At 31.5% G+C, this 14,205-nt stretch overlaps 1 protein-coding gene across 1 annotated transcript; it reads left to right on the plus strand.

Annotated features, from left to right (window-relative positions):
* Positions 1 to 6,937: 6,937 nt before the first annotated feature.
* On the plus strand, positions 6,938 to 12,961 carry LOC147067391 (peroxynitrite isomerase THAP4-like). Its single transcript, XM_085954481.1, has 2 exons — positions 6,938 to 7,309; positions 9,145 to 12,961. The coding sequence occupies exons 1-2, from the start codon at positions 7,174 to 7,176 to the stop codon at positions 9,513 to 9,515; spliced, it is 507 nt and encodes a 168-aa protein (XP_085810607.1). The 5' UTR covers positions 6,938 to 7,173; the 3' UTR covers positions 9,516 to 12,961.
* The last annotated feature ends 1,244 nt before the right edge of the window (positions 12,962 to 14,205 follow it).

Consider the following 14,205-nt stretch of genomic DNA (forward strand, 5'->3'; position numbering starts at 1 on the left):
TAATATAAGAATATTATTAATACGTTTAACTACGGCACTGGCTGTCCGCCAATGCTAAATACTAATTAATACTAATTACAGTTAAATGTTCACTTGAGTGTCCGGCGTGACATTAGTGTATAATCAAAGGTCTATTGTAACGGTCGCATAATCAATGTAATCTATTACTCTGTACATTATTATTCATGATGATGATAATAATAAAGTTAATCATATGAAGAAAACCATGTTCATAATTTAACATCCTCTAAACGATCCATTATTCCCAACATGGTAGCAGAACGTGGTTGAAATATAAAACTAGTGCAACGTGGTTTAAAACGTAAAACCAGTGCTCCGTAAATTGTACCGCGGATTCCCGGTAACAATAATAAAAGTGCAATCACAGCGGATCAGAAAACCGACCGCTTAATTAAGTGAAACGCAGTGGCGGCGTAAGGCTGCAAAATAATTCAATAAAAAAAGAAAAATAAATTAATAATAAATAAAATTATTATTACGAAAATGGCAAATCTAACGAAGATCACAGAGGTAAATATACCAATCTTCGAAGGAAGGAATTACAACAGCTGGAAATACAGGTTGCTGAACATTCTAGAATACAACGAGTGTCAAGCGCCAGCAATCCGAACAATGGAAACAACAGAAAAATATGCGGAATGGAAAAAACTAGATTTAAAAGCCAAAACCATTCTAATTAGTGCAGTTTCCGATAGCCAATTAGAATTTATCAAGAACTGCGACACGACATTGACAATGCTGAAAAAACTAGATGAAATACACTCAACGAAATCAACGCCGATGCAGATAATCTGCAGGTCAAAAATCGAGGAAATTAAAATGTAAAACTATGCAACAGTCGATGATTTCTTCTTAGACTTCCAGAAAACCTGCAATGAATATGTAAATGCAGGTGGTACTCTTCAACAAGAAGAGCAGATAAGATATTTAATAAAGGCACTACCGTTAAGCTATAGTGCGATAGGTGATTTCATTGACATAGTTCCGACGGAAAAACAAACAATGGAATATGTCAAATCGAAAATCAAGGAAAAAAGCCTAACAAACACGGAAAATCCACAAAAGACGAATGTCAGCACGTTCAATACGAAAACAAAAACAAAAGGCCTGTGCTATATATGTAATAAGCAAGGACACAAGCAGCAACAGTGTTGGTTCGCAAATCAAACCGACAATCTACAGCAGGGATATGGGCCCAGCACCAGAAACAGCGGCAATACATCACAACAGCCGACGAACAAAAACAATTACGAGAAATTTGGATATCACAGAGGCAGAGGCACCAGATACCAGCGAGGCGGCAGCCGAGGCAGAGGCATCGAGCAGCAGCAACAACAACAAAACTTGAAGACGTGGGCTCTTCAAGTTAATCATCATAAACTCAGTGCAAACAGTGAAGAAACAAGTGAGAGTGAGATAAAGTGGCTACTCGATAGCGGGTGCACAGATCACCTAGTGAAAAGCGATAAGTTCTATTCAAGTTGCGTTGAGCTTAAAGAGCCAATCGACGTAAACCTACCCGACGGAAAAAAGGTGCGAGCAACAAAAGTGGGAAATATTGTAAGTTACTTTAAAAACCATAACAATGTTGAGCCAGTAGAACTAAAAAACGTCTATTTAGTAGAAGGTTTAAAGAAAAATCTGTTAAGTTTTTCAAAAATAACACAAAATTGCACAATAGTAGCGCGCGATTTAAACGCCAAAATCTTTGATAAAAAAACCAGAAACCTTATAGCAGTGGCTAATAAAATAAATGATTTATCCTACATGACTAGCTGTGTAAAAAATCCTAAAGATTCAAGCAAGATTAGTACATACAATGATTATCCAAATGAAGCCTTCACAAATACAACGAGATTAACAAAAAAGGAAAAGTGGCATCGTGCGTTAGGCCATGTAAACTTTAGATATCTAGAAAAAATAGTAAAAGATAAGTTACTTGATGGACTACCAGACCATCTTGAAAAACAAGAAATGAAATGCGCGACATGTTTTGAAAGTAAAATGGCAAATTTACCTTTCGAAAATCACCGCGCGAAAACAACAGCGATAAACGAAATAATAACGAGATAAATAATAAATAATACAGTAGTACGCGGCTTTCAACAAAGAGAACACTTGGAAAACGTTTATTCCCCCGTGGGCAAAATGTTAACTTTTAAAATTCTTGTGAGTTATTGCACAACGAATAATCTCTTCATTGACCAGATGGACGTTGAGACCGCATTTCTCAATGGACCAGTTAAAAGCGAAGTTTATATTTACCAGCCAAAAGGCTATCAAAAGGAAAAAAATAAAGTCTGCAAACTAGAGAAAGCGTTATATGGTTTGCGAGAAAGTCCACTTGCGTGGTACGAAACATTCGATGAATATGTAAAAAAATTAGATTTCAAGAGAAGCAAATACGATAATTGTCTTTATGTAAAAACCGAAAATAAGGAATCAATATATCTCCTGGTATTCGTAGACGATCTGTTGATCTGTGGGAAAGACAAATTAAAAATTGACCTAATTAAGAAAAGTTTAATGATAAGATTTACGATGAAAGACCTTAATGAGGTTAAAAGTTATATAGGCATCGATATTGATTACAATAAAGATCAAAACAACATGAAGCTAAGCCAAAAAAAATATATCGAATCCTTAGCCTCTAAATATCAGTTAGAAAATTCTAAACTATACGAAACTCCAATGGAGACAAACCTAAAAATCGATCAAGCGAGCGAAACAGATGAATCAATAAAATACAGAAACTTGATCGGCGAACTTTTATACATAAGCTCAGGCACTAGACCTGATATCGCGTACAGCGTTAATTACTTAAGCCGTTTTCAAAACTGCTACGACAAAACCCATTACAAGTATGCGATGCGAATTCTAAAATACTTATTTAAGACCAAAGATCTAAAATTAAGATATGGCAAAAACGAAAAGAACGATAAAATTGATTGTTACGTCGACTCAGACTATGCGGGCGACAATATAGACAGAAAGTCGACGAGCGGTTACGCTATTCGACTAAACGGAAATTTAATTTTTTGGAAGTCAAAAAAACAAAATGTGGTTACAAAATGCTCCACTTTCGCGGAATATATAGCACTGTCAGAAGCAGTCACAGAAATTTTATTTGTGAGAAATATATGTAACGAAAGTTTCGATTCAAAAGTAAATACACCAATCAAAATTCACGAGGACAATAGCGGAGCGGTCGCTATTGCAAAGTTTGGAAATTTTACAAAAAACTCTAAACACATTGAAATTCAATTTCATTATGTAAACTTACATTACCAAAACAAGACGATTGACATAGTAAAAGTTGATTCAAAAAATAATATAGCGGACATCTTTACCAAAGCATTGGATAAAACGAGCTTCCTGGAAAATCGTCAAAGACTGAAGTTAATCTAATGTACAGATACAAAAGTAATTAAACGGCTAAGAGGCGTGTTGATATATAGCCGTCTATTATAATAACATAACTAAATATTATAAGTAATAATATAAGAATATTATTAATACGTTTAACTACGGCACTGGCTGTCCGCCAATGCTAAATACTAATTAATACTAATTACAGTTAAATGTTCACTTGAGTGTCCGGCGTGACATTAGTGTATAATCGAAGGTCTATTGTAACGGTCGCATAATCAATGTAATCTATTACTCTGTACATTATTATTCATGATGATGCTAATAATAAAGTTAATCATATGAAGAAAACCATGTTCATAATTTAACATCCTCTAAACGATCCATTATTCCCAACAATAATATATTATTAATAATGATAATTATAATTATAGTAATGTATGTAATGTATTAATAATGATAATTATAGATAATATAATAAATGAAATTCAAGAAATCTACTGATATTTGTGTTTCTCCATAATTGTAAATTAACTGATGATTCTTTCAATAATAAACTTGAAATGATATACGCATGACGTTTTTTGATGTTATACACTTCTAAATTGACATAAAAAGCATTGTAACTCTACCCAAGAGCGCCATTTTACCCATTAATATCATCATTGCTTACAGTAAATTAATATTATTAGTTATTGTTATTCTTATTAGTTTTAAATCATATCTAATAAACCACATTTTTCAAAATCTACTGATATTTTATGAAATCTACTGAATTTTTTGTCAAAATCTACTGAAATTTTAAATTTTGACTTGGCAACACTGGGTTGATCGCATAGTCAGTGTCGCCATGTCTATCTACTGATTTTTTAAATTTTGGCTTGGCAACACTGGGTTGATCGCATAGTCAGTGTTGCCATGTCTATCTACTGATTTTTTTTTTTAAATTTTGACTTTGCAACACTGGTTGATCGCATAGTCAGTGTTGCCATGTATATCTACTTAATTTTTAAATTTTGACTTCAGATTAAAATTTCAGAAGATTTTGAAAAATGTGGTTTATTAGATATGATATAAACTAATAAGAATAACAATAACTAATAATTTTAATTTACTGTAAACAATGATGATATTAATGGGTAAAATGGCGCTCTTGGGTAGAGTTACAATGCTTTTTATGTCAATTTAGAAGTGTATAACATCAAAAAAGGTCATGCGTAAATCATTTCAAGTTTATTATTGAAAGAATCATCAGTTAATTTACAATTATGGAGAAACACAAATATCAGTAGATTTCTTGAATTTCGAAAAAAAATCAAAAATTCAGTATATTGGCAAATTTCAGTAGACATGGCAACACTGCTGGGTTGATCGCATAGTCAGTGTTGCCATGTCTATCTACTGAATTTTTAAAATTTGACTTGGCAACACTGGGTTGATCGCATAGTCAGTGTTGCCATGTCTACTGGAATTACATTAGATCTACTGAAATTGTTGTCAGGAAAAGAAGAAATAATGATATTTGTGATGAACAAAAGTCACTTTTTACATGATTTTTTAAAAGACACTTGTGAGATTATGTCAATATGCACGCTTTCACCAAACACAATCGTTGAATTTCATACATTTTTGTCAATCAATGGTATTTTGAAGAAAAAAATCAAAAAATCTACTGAACTTTGAAAATGTTAGTTGGCAACACTGGTTGATACCTTTTAAATATTTTTGGGTTATAATGAGCTAATTAAATGTATTTAAGTTTCATTGGTTCAAAATAAAAATTGATTCAACAGCCTTACAAAAACAAAAGTGACATCATATTTTAAAATTTTCCTTGGTGTCGTAAAACGCCGATATGTCGTACGCCCGCGTTTCAATGAAATGATCAGTTTTAATCGGAATTCGTATAAATGTTATTGTTTATTTGAATATTTATAGTTATCTATGGGTGCTTGTTATAAATGTGAGTTATTATATAGTGCTGTGCATTTTTAAATCATTAGGAGACGTAAATAATATCACCTGTCGTTTTTTACATAAACAACAAATAATGACGTATGTTACCTTGTTTTTAAAAGTGATTTTTTTGTGACTGTGTTAAGTTATATAAAATTGTGCTCACTTCAACTTACAGTCACTCGAATGCATCTCATAAGTAAATATGTGGTCAGTCAATTGAAATACCGTATGTTAGTATACATAGCGTAATAAATTTATAGTGTCAAAAGACTTGATTTCCGTTAGAGGTGTAGAAACTTAACTTAAACAGAGAACTTAATTCATAAAAATTTAAATAAATCAGTTCTAATATGTTTATCGATCAATCTTATTATGATTAGTTTGTGAAAATTGATTGTATATATCGGTTAAAACGCATTTTAAATTTAAAGCGGCCATCTTTGTTTAGTCGGTTCGAGTGTTGCAAACATTGTGAAAAAATAAATTCCCATATTGTCAATAATGTGACGTATGTGCCGGAAAGCTTTAGAGAAACATCAATATTATATCGCAAGATAACTTAAATTCGGAAAACCCTTCCTTTCATACTCTATATGACCTATTTGAATTTCGAACATTCCATAAGTGTGTTTGGCGTTTTAACCCATCGGACGTGACGAATAAGGCACACAATCGCTCGCAAAAACGGGCAAAGCTGTAGGATAATAATATATAGGAGATAATAATATATAGGAGATTATCAGAAGACATTACGATAATCGCAACTTTTGACTTTTATTTGACAGCTCGTCTTTTTTATTCTTTCATTGATCAGTAGCAGAATATATACAAATCGGACGATTTATTGTCCTCGGACTTTTGGCTAGCCAATGGAGCGCCGGATTTTGGTACGGAAGTTCACTATCAGTAACTCTAGTACGATTGGCGGTAAATAGAACTGAACTAAATATTTTGACTTGCATAAATTATTAACCATGTACATGCAACCATATACTACTTATGTATCACACATAATTATAATAAAAAAAACATTGAGCATACTTATAATTGCTCTTAAATCAATAGTTTATATTAGAATATGCAATTCAACAGTATAATTTTTTTTTTCTATTGAGTAATTTTCAAAGCTATATTTATACCTACGATACGACATCTATACTGACATCATGTACCTAAATTTAATAAAATGTTGAACTTCAAAATGTGGAAATGTTGAACGAGGCTTTTTATAACGTCATAGTTGACATGCTTATTGGTTATATTAAAGTTTCACTGCGTATTTAAGTAATAATAGTTAATATTGTTATGTACCCATGTACTTTTATAGTAAATGTGCTATGATAGATGGTAGTATAGTTTGTAGCACAGAGATGGCGCTGATGGATCAGATATCGTTTTGCACTGCGCATGCGAGAGATCGCGGGTACGAGTCTGCTCCGTTTATCATTGCCGCGGTTAGAATGCGTTAGTTTATTTAACTTGAACCAAATTTCATTACGGTCAGAATTTGTCAATAAATGATCAAAAGCATCATTATCAAACCTCCTAAAAGTATATTAGTCTATGCCTCCTACGTTCTACGCAATGCAAGCTTGTCTATGATTAAACTTTTGACAAGTAAATAAATTCTCCTTCATCGTACTTTGTCGTACTTACAATATTGCTAATTGGATTTCAAGCAGTTCCAAAAACGTAATAAAATCTGCTATTCAGACATTATCGAATGTATAATATATCTCTATCAAAACATTTGTTTTGTTGCAAACATATTGTTATAGTAGAATCAATTATTAAGGTTAGATAAAAATAAATAATACTATTGCGATGTCATCCCAAATACCCGATATTTTGAAGCCGATCAGTTGGTTAGAAGGATCATGGATTACCGAAAGCGGTCAAGGGGTATATCCCACTATAAAACCTTTCACATATTGCGAGAGACTCCAATTCAAATTCCAAGGTATGGTATTATCTGCTAACTTATGACATTTAACTTCGTGAATCCCGTATTGTGAAATAGATTTTTAAAAGAAGAAATAAAAAAATAGCAACAGTGCCATTCTCTTGGAAAACCAAACTGCTCTGCATAGACTAATATACTTTTCTGCTCTGTATATGAACTTAATGACCTCGTAATGGTATTTGGTACTCGATCATATTTTATAATGGTCATTTCATCATTAAAAATCAGTTGTAGTTTTTCTCTGCTAGAGAATACGGTAATTTTATAGTAGGTACTCTATATCGTTTTTGTGATCGAGATCTTTTGAGACGAAAAATCAAACCAAAACCGAACAACCTACTGTAACCCAAAAATAAGTAGCTTGTGTAAGGTTTTGGGTTGTTTTTCAGTAGGTTTTGTTAGGTTAGGTTAGGTTGGTTTTTCATCTCAAAATACCTTAATCAAAATGACGATTTAAAGTACTGGTACAAGTCGGTTATAGGGAAGCCAGCGGCAAACACATTTTGAAAATAGCCGATATACTGGATTATTTGTTAGGTTAGGTTAGGTTTTCATTCTTGAATTTATGAATTTTGCGCGGTTTATAGTACAAAGTACTATAATATTACCGAAAATACAAAAGCATTTCATGTGCCAATATGATTAGGTACATAAGTAATTATATTTTAATATTTGATGTGGCTTGTGCCAATTTTCAAAGAACACGAAATACATTAAAACCTTGATTTAACGAACAAAACTTCCAGTCGCTATTCCATTCCTAAACAATGTTTAGCGCTCGATTAGCCCATGATCACACAGCACTGCATGCGGTAATTGATTTTGTCATCGCTTGACATGACTCACTGTAGCAGACTTATTAACAACACTATCCGGTCGATGTTCTGACAATTAATTTTTTATAATTTAAACAAATCAGTTTTTTAATATGCTTACGCATCGTGATATCCTAATTTATATATACTTAGCGGATTTTGACGGGAAACTCATCGCCCGAAGTAGTCTGATACATTGAGGACTTACTGTATTCATATTTTAGTTATAGCCCGGTTACACGTGCAATTGGGATTTACTGGCGGCAGTACACATTGTCGCGACTGTAACGATGAAATGCAAATATAAACACGTATTATCGTGCATGTTACAAAGACTGCATGCTTGGATCAAAAATTTTTGACTTACATGACGTATGCGCGCAGTAGAACGATAGTGGCGAATCTGCCGGAAAAAAATATTAACTATACCACGCAGAGCATTTTGACATTGACCAATTTTCACAACCTGTCAAATAGCACCATACAATGACAACATGTTATTATCTCGTTTATGCTTGAAGAATGTGATTGGCAAGACAATCAGCACTTTTGTATGTAAACAGTTTTTATCACAATAGTTTAATATACACATTATTGGTGCCAGTAAATCCATACACGTGTACAAGCACTATTAGTTTTCGAAACCTATTCATTTCTGTCAGATATCCAGCATTAGTCTAATGTCTTTGTTTTTGATGGGCAGATAATAATGACCTTTGAATTTTGTATGCTCATCCCCGGTTAACTGATTTTTTTTAACTCTTACTGGCTTTTTAGTACTTGACAATGTATTTCAATACATTATTTCTTGAGAATGCCTTCTGCTTATGCCTGAAACGTGAAGGAAAAAAGGCAGAAGAACACACGGTCACAACCCAAAATTTTAATATGATAACTTAGAAATACCGTGGATTTAAAGGCAGAGGTGTAGGTATTTCATATAACATTTTCGCACAGTGTTCGCTGGCCTGAAAGGGATCTTACTACTTGTACTTAGAGAAATATATTGTATTTAAGGTCAACCAATGTTTGTGTATTCATCGGACTCCTGGCATCCTGAAAAACTTACTCCAATGCACTTAGAAAAAGGTTTCTTGCGAATCAAACCAGGCACCAACCAACTCGCCTTGATCGCTTCCCATAACTTTGGAGTGACAACCTTAGAAGAGGGAGAATGCGTTAACAATACAGAGATAAAATTGAAATCGTGCAATGTATCGAGGATGGCTTTTTCTAAGGATCCCGCAACGAAAGCCGTGGAGCGATGCTTCACTCTGATGGATGATGGTAAACTTCAACTCGTGATGTCCATGGAAACTGCAAATACTCCGATGACTGAACATCTGAGAGCAGTCTACACCAAAGAAAATGTGGATATCTTACTTTGATTTTGTTTACATTAATTAATCAAGCTGTGCTGGTATGGCAAAATGTGTTCAATCTTTGAAATTATTACATTATTTGAGACCGTTGTGTAATATATTGGTCAAACATATTTGATTTGATTTGTATCATCCAACATATAGAATCAGCATCTGGTAAACCTAATGAAACCACCAAGAAAATATATCACTTTAATGGGCTTAACTGTCAATTGGTGGAAAGATATATTAATTAAAATATGACCAATATTATAAAATAATTACACATAATTTAATACCGACCAGGATCAAGTTTTATCTGCTTCAATAGCATTCTCAAACTGAGAGTTAAAACTATTTGCTACTGCTTTGAGAATGTCCTATTGAATTGGACAAAGTTGGTCTCGATCATTATTAAAATATTTGGAGTAAGTACCTATTCTAATATATTATTGTGTTTTATTTTAATTAGTTTAATATCAATACATTCAATATCTTAATTCCATTATAATTAAATTGATTTGTCTTCAACATTTGTAGAAACGGCCATAATATTAGATTTACTGTAGTAGCTATTATTTATATACCACAAATGCAACCATTTTATGTTTTTATCAAGTGATCTGAATGAGTAATTTTTTAGCAGTTTTTTTATAAATGCCATTCCAGTACATAATCTTATGTTTTTTCTTTGTTACCATACCCATAGAATTTGATAATATACTATTGGTATTCCAATCAACATTAACATATGTGAAGTGCGGGTGTACTCTCCGGCTTGTTTTAACCACTGATTTACAAAACAAAACATTTTGTCAGTAATTCGACTAACTCCACAGAATATCCTGAAAAAATTCTTCATATCAGCCATAATTTAGCAAAGGACTAAAGTTTATATATCATAATTTATTTCACATTGTCTCCCTCACTTCTCATGATATTTAGTAGGTATGTTAATAAAAATTATTAAATTCTATAATAACTTCTCTAATCAACAAAAATTACTGTTAGCCTCATTTTATTTCTAATTACTAATCATTTTTTGAGTTCAATATATTTTGAAAGAATTGCAAAGTACAAATCTAACCATATATCTACAGATCCTCGTTGATCGCAGGGGATACGTTTTGAACACGGTCGCGATTAGCAAAATTTCGTGGTCAATAAATACAAAACAATTTAAAGTATGGAAACACTACTTATAAGAAAATAAACATCGTACATATGCAGTAATAGTAATTCAGTATTCATTCTTGCGAAAAAGAATATAGGGACATTGTTTACCCTACTTGGCCTGTCTCCATTTATTATAAAATTTTCTTTTGACAACTGTCAAATAATCTGATTGTATGTGTGTGATTCCACTCATTATGACGATTTGGGGCACGTGACACAAATGTCAAAATAAGTACCAGAATAAAAAAATTAAAAGTCAATCGCGATTTAACGAATTCGCACTCTTACCGAGATCGCAATGAATCTGTTCAATGCAGTTGCAGAATTAATGACATGATTATATTTATATTGAATTAAAAACAATATTTTTTAACGTAATCAATTTTATTCATGTTTCATTCGCTATAGTGTATTTTAATTACATGATCATTGAAGATAATAATAATATAAATTTTTTATTATCTTTGACCTAACTCTAAACAGAGCAGATAATAGTCAATGAAAGTACTTTATTGTCTGTTTGCTCGGGACTTCCCACTGGATAACACTTAAATTTATTGTTATATTCAATATTAAATTTCTCATTAATAGTAATAAGTTTGTTAAAATATCACAATATTATGACGACTTAAAGATGTTCTATAATCATATACAATTGTAAATAGCAGTACATAAATAAGTAACCAAACCCAAGAGTGAACAGCAGGCCGCTATTTTCTTATTATTTACAACCAATGCATTCAATGCTGCTAACGCAACTAATATTAATATATCTATAGTTACCAAGTCAACTATAATAAAAACATTCTGGAAGCACCATAAGGCATTTGTATTATTCTCTATTATAGTGGGTCAATCTCTTTGTGACAACTACAAATTAGTAATTATGGTAATTAATAACTCGTATAGGTCTTAGTATTTATCCAAAAGTATCTTAAAAATCCATTTTTTTTCACAGTGATAACACTGAAAACGGTAGCATTCTATGCCTCACTATAATTCCATGGCAGTATTTGACAGGCCGCAGATTTTTAATGACATGTTGAATGTAGAGCGAAGCTCTTACTAAAACTGCTGTAATAACGATAATTCGTTACTAACAGATGTCACTGTGTATTTAACTATTTGGATTATGCAAAACAATCGACAGTGGCTAGTAATTTGAGTTTAAAGCCTGTCGATCATGGCCTCATAGAGCGATAAAACTCGCTGAAGGCATAGAGCCGGTTAAGAAGTGTGTTAGACTATTTTAATATACTAAAAAAAGTAACAACTTACCATATTCATGAATCGGAATGAAGAATATTTTGATTACACTGATATGTATTGTCAACTCTTATTGACTGTTTTTAAATATTACTTTCTTTCCATTCCTTATAATAGATTGGTAGTACCTTATGTAACCGTTGAAATAGTGCCTATGAAAATAGTTTTAGAATGTTTTATTCAATATGATTGTTGTAATTGATATTTTTATATAATTATAGTATAAAATAGTATCTTAAATATAGTGCTGTTTATCCAGTTTTATATAAATTATGTACTGCCATTTTCATAACAGGTGTTCATTAAGTTATATTTCTTTCTTTGAATGTATTAACATTTTTGTCATTTTACCAAGAAACAATAATTATCTCAATCATATTGCTTTAATTTGAAAAATTTTCAAAATTCCTAGTGAAGCTCAGCATGTATAAATTGAATTAAATAACAAAACTGATATTATTTGATCAGCTTTGTGTTTTTTTCGTATTTTTTCCTACATTCTGCATTCTCAATTTCAAATTATTAATAAAGAAAATATCTATTAAAAAAATAGTAGTTATATAAATATTTTTTAAATTCTGTCCCAGTCAATTTATAAATTGATTTATAATGATAATGTAATGTTATTAATAAATATTTTTAAATAGATCAATACAATTAGTGTGTAATGGTTGTGATATGTTTTAGTACCTGTTAAAATTGGGAAATAAATAATGTACAAATCTTTTATCCGAGCTTTACAAGATAAGAATAACTACTAAAATTCCTTAATATTCTGGCAACGTTACATTTTTGTGTTGTGCATTTTAATCAATTTGACAATGTTGAAACCACCAACAATCATAAATGATTTCTTTGCATCACACCAAATTTAATTATAAAATATTTTTATCCTGTATTGTAATAATATTGAAGAATTCAAATTAGTATAATGTACATGGTTCTATTTTTGGTGTGGGCACAATTTATAGTATTTTTATAATACTGACCTGTTGTTTTATTGTTTTATAAAAATAAAAGTGTTTTTTTTTTATAAACCATATTTTTATTTCAACGTATTAACAAATAGTTATTGTCAAATCTAAGAAAATAATAAAAAAAAAAATAGATTTTAGGGGTGTCGAAAATGATTCTTGACCCCCCCCCCTCCCACTGTCTAAATTATGTCACGTCTGTCAAATAAAATGATTGATTTCGTAAGAGTTTATACTTGGTTGGTTTTATGGCGTCACCTTTATACAACCAATTTCCCCTTCGTCATTATATCAAACCCCTGACCTCCATTAGGATGTTACGTCATATTATATTATGGATGACACCTCGATTAGATGTAAGTACCTACCTATGATATGTATGTACCTACATATATATATATATATATCTATTATTAAAATTTTAAGTAGAGATTAGCAAAATCAATTATATTACTAACCAGTGGCTTGCAAGTAAGAATGCCATATCCAGTGACGTAGAAGAAAAACTTCTTCTATGGAGTTGAGCCTAAATGTATGAATTTGAAGCATCAGAAGGACTACTGTTAAAGTTGGCCATAAGTCAATCTCGCATTTTTTCCAAACAGGGCCGTAATCAGATTTAGGTACCAATGTTCTGCAAGCCTCAATGAAGTTTTTCTGAGGCTACTCTTTCAGGTTGGATAGTAATCCTTTGAACTATTTATTCTCATTAATTTAGTGTGGTAAAAAGAAAATTATTCTTTGTGGGAAAACTAAGGTTCAAAATAAGTACATACCTACACCTTTTCGAAATTTTGTTTCCTCAATAAAGTTACCACTCATAATCAAAAATTAAACAGATTAAAAAAAATACAAATTAACGTTCTGCCCAAGATAAGTATCTGCTACCAATTTAATCATAGTTAAAATATTTATGTTTTCAGATTTTTATAAGTAAGTAATCAATAAATAATGTAAATATTTTAAAACAAAATTAATTATAATGTGTAAATCAGAAATAACAACGAAAGTATCGACAGATTAATCGAAACTTAAAAATCCTGACAACATAACTATTACTGTATTGTAATATATTTCGTAATGGCTGTTTAGCGCTCAGGCAAAATTTTCAAAAGGGTGACTCCAAACCGGTCAGTGCCACAGACCTCAAATGGAAATGCTCTAACTCTCAGCAGATGGTGTGTATGTCGATTTTTGATTTATTTGTCTGTTTAATAAAGCAGAAAATAAATAATAAAATAGGTAGGTACCTAACGAGATCGCAGATGATATGAAACTAAAAATGAATAGGGACACTTCAA

Source organism: Rhyacophila brunnea, unplaced genomic scaffold, assembly GCF_057557595.1.
Source record: "Rhyacophila brunnea isolate RB1 unplaced genomic scaffold, BYU_Rbru_1.0 scaffold_4, whole genome shotgun sequence".
NCBI lineage: Eukaryota > Metazoa > Arthropoda > Insecta > Trichoptera > Rhyacophilidae > Rhyacophila > Rhyacophila brunnea.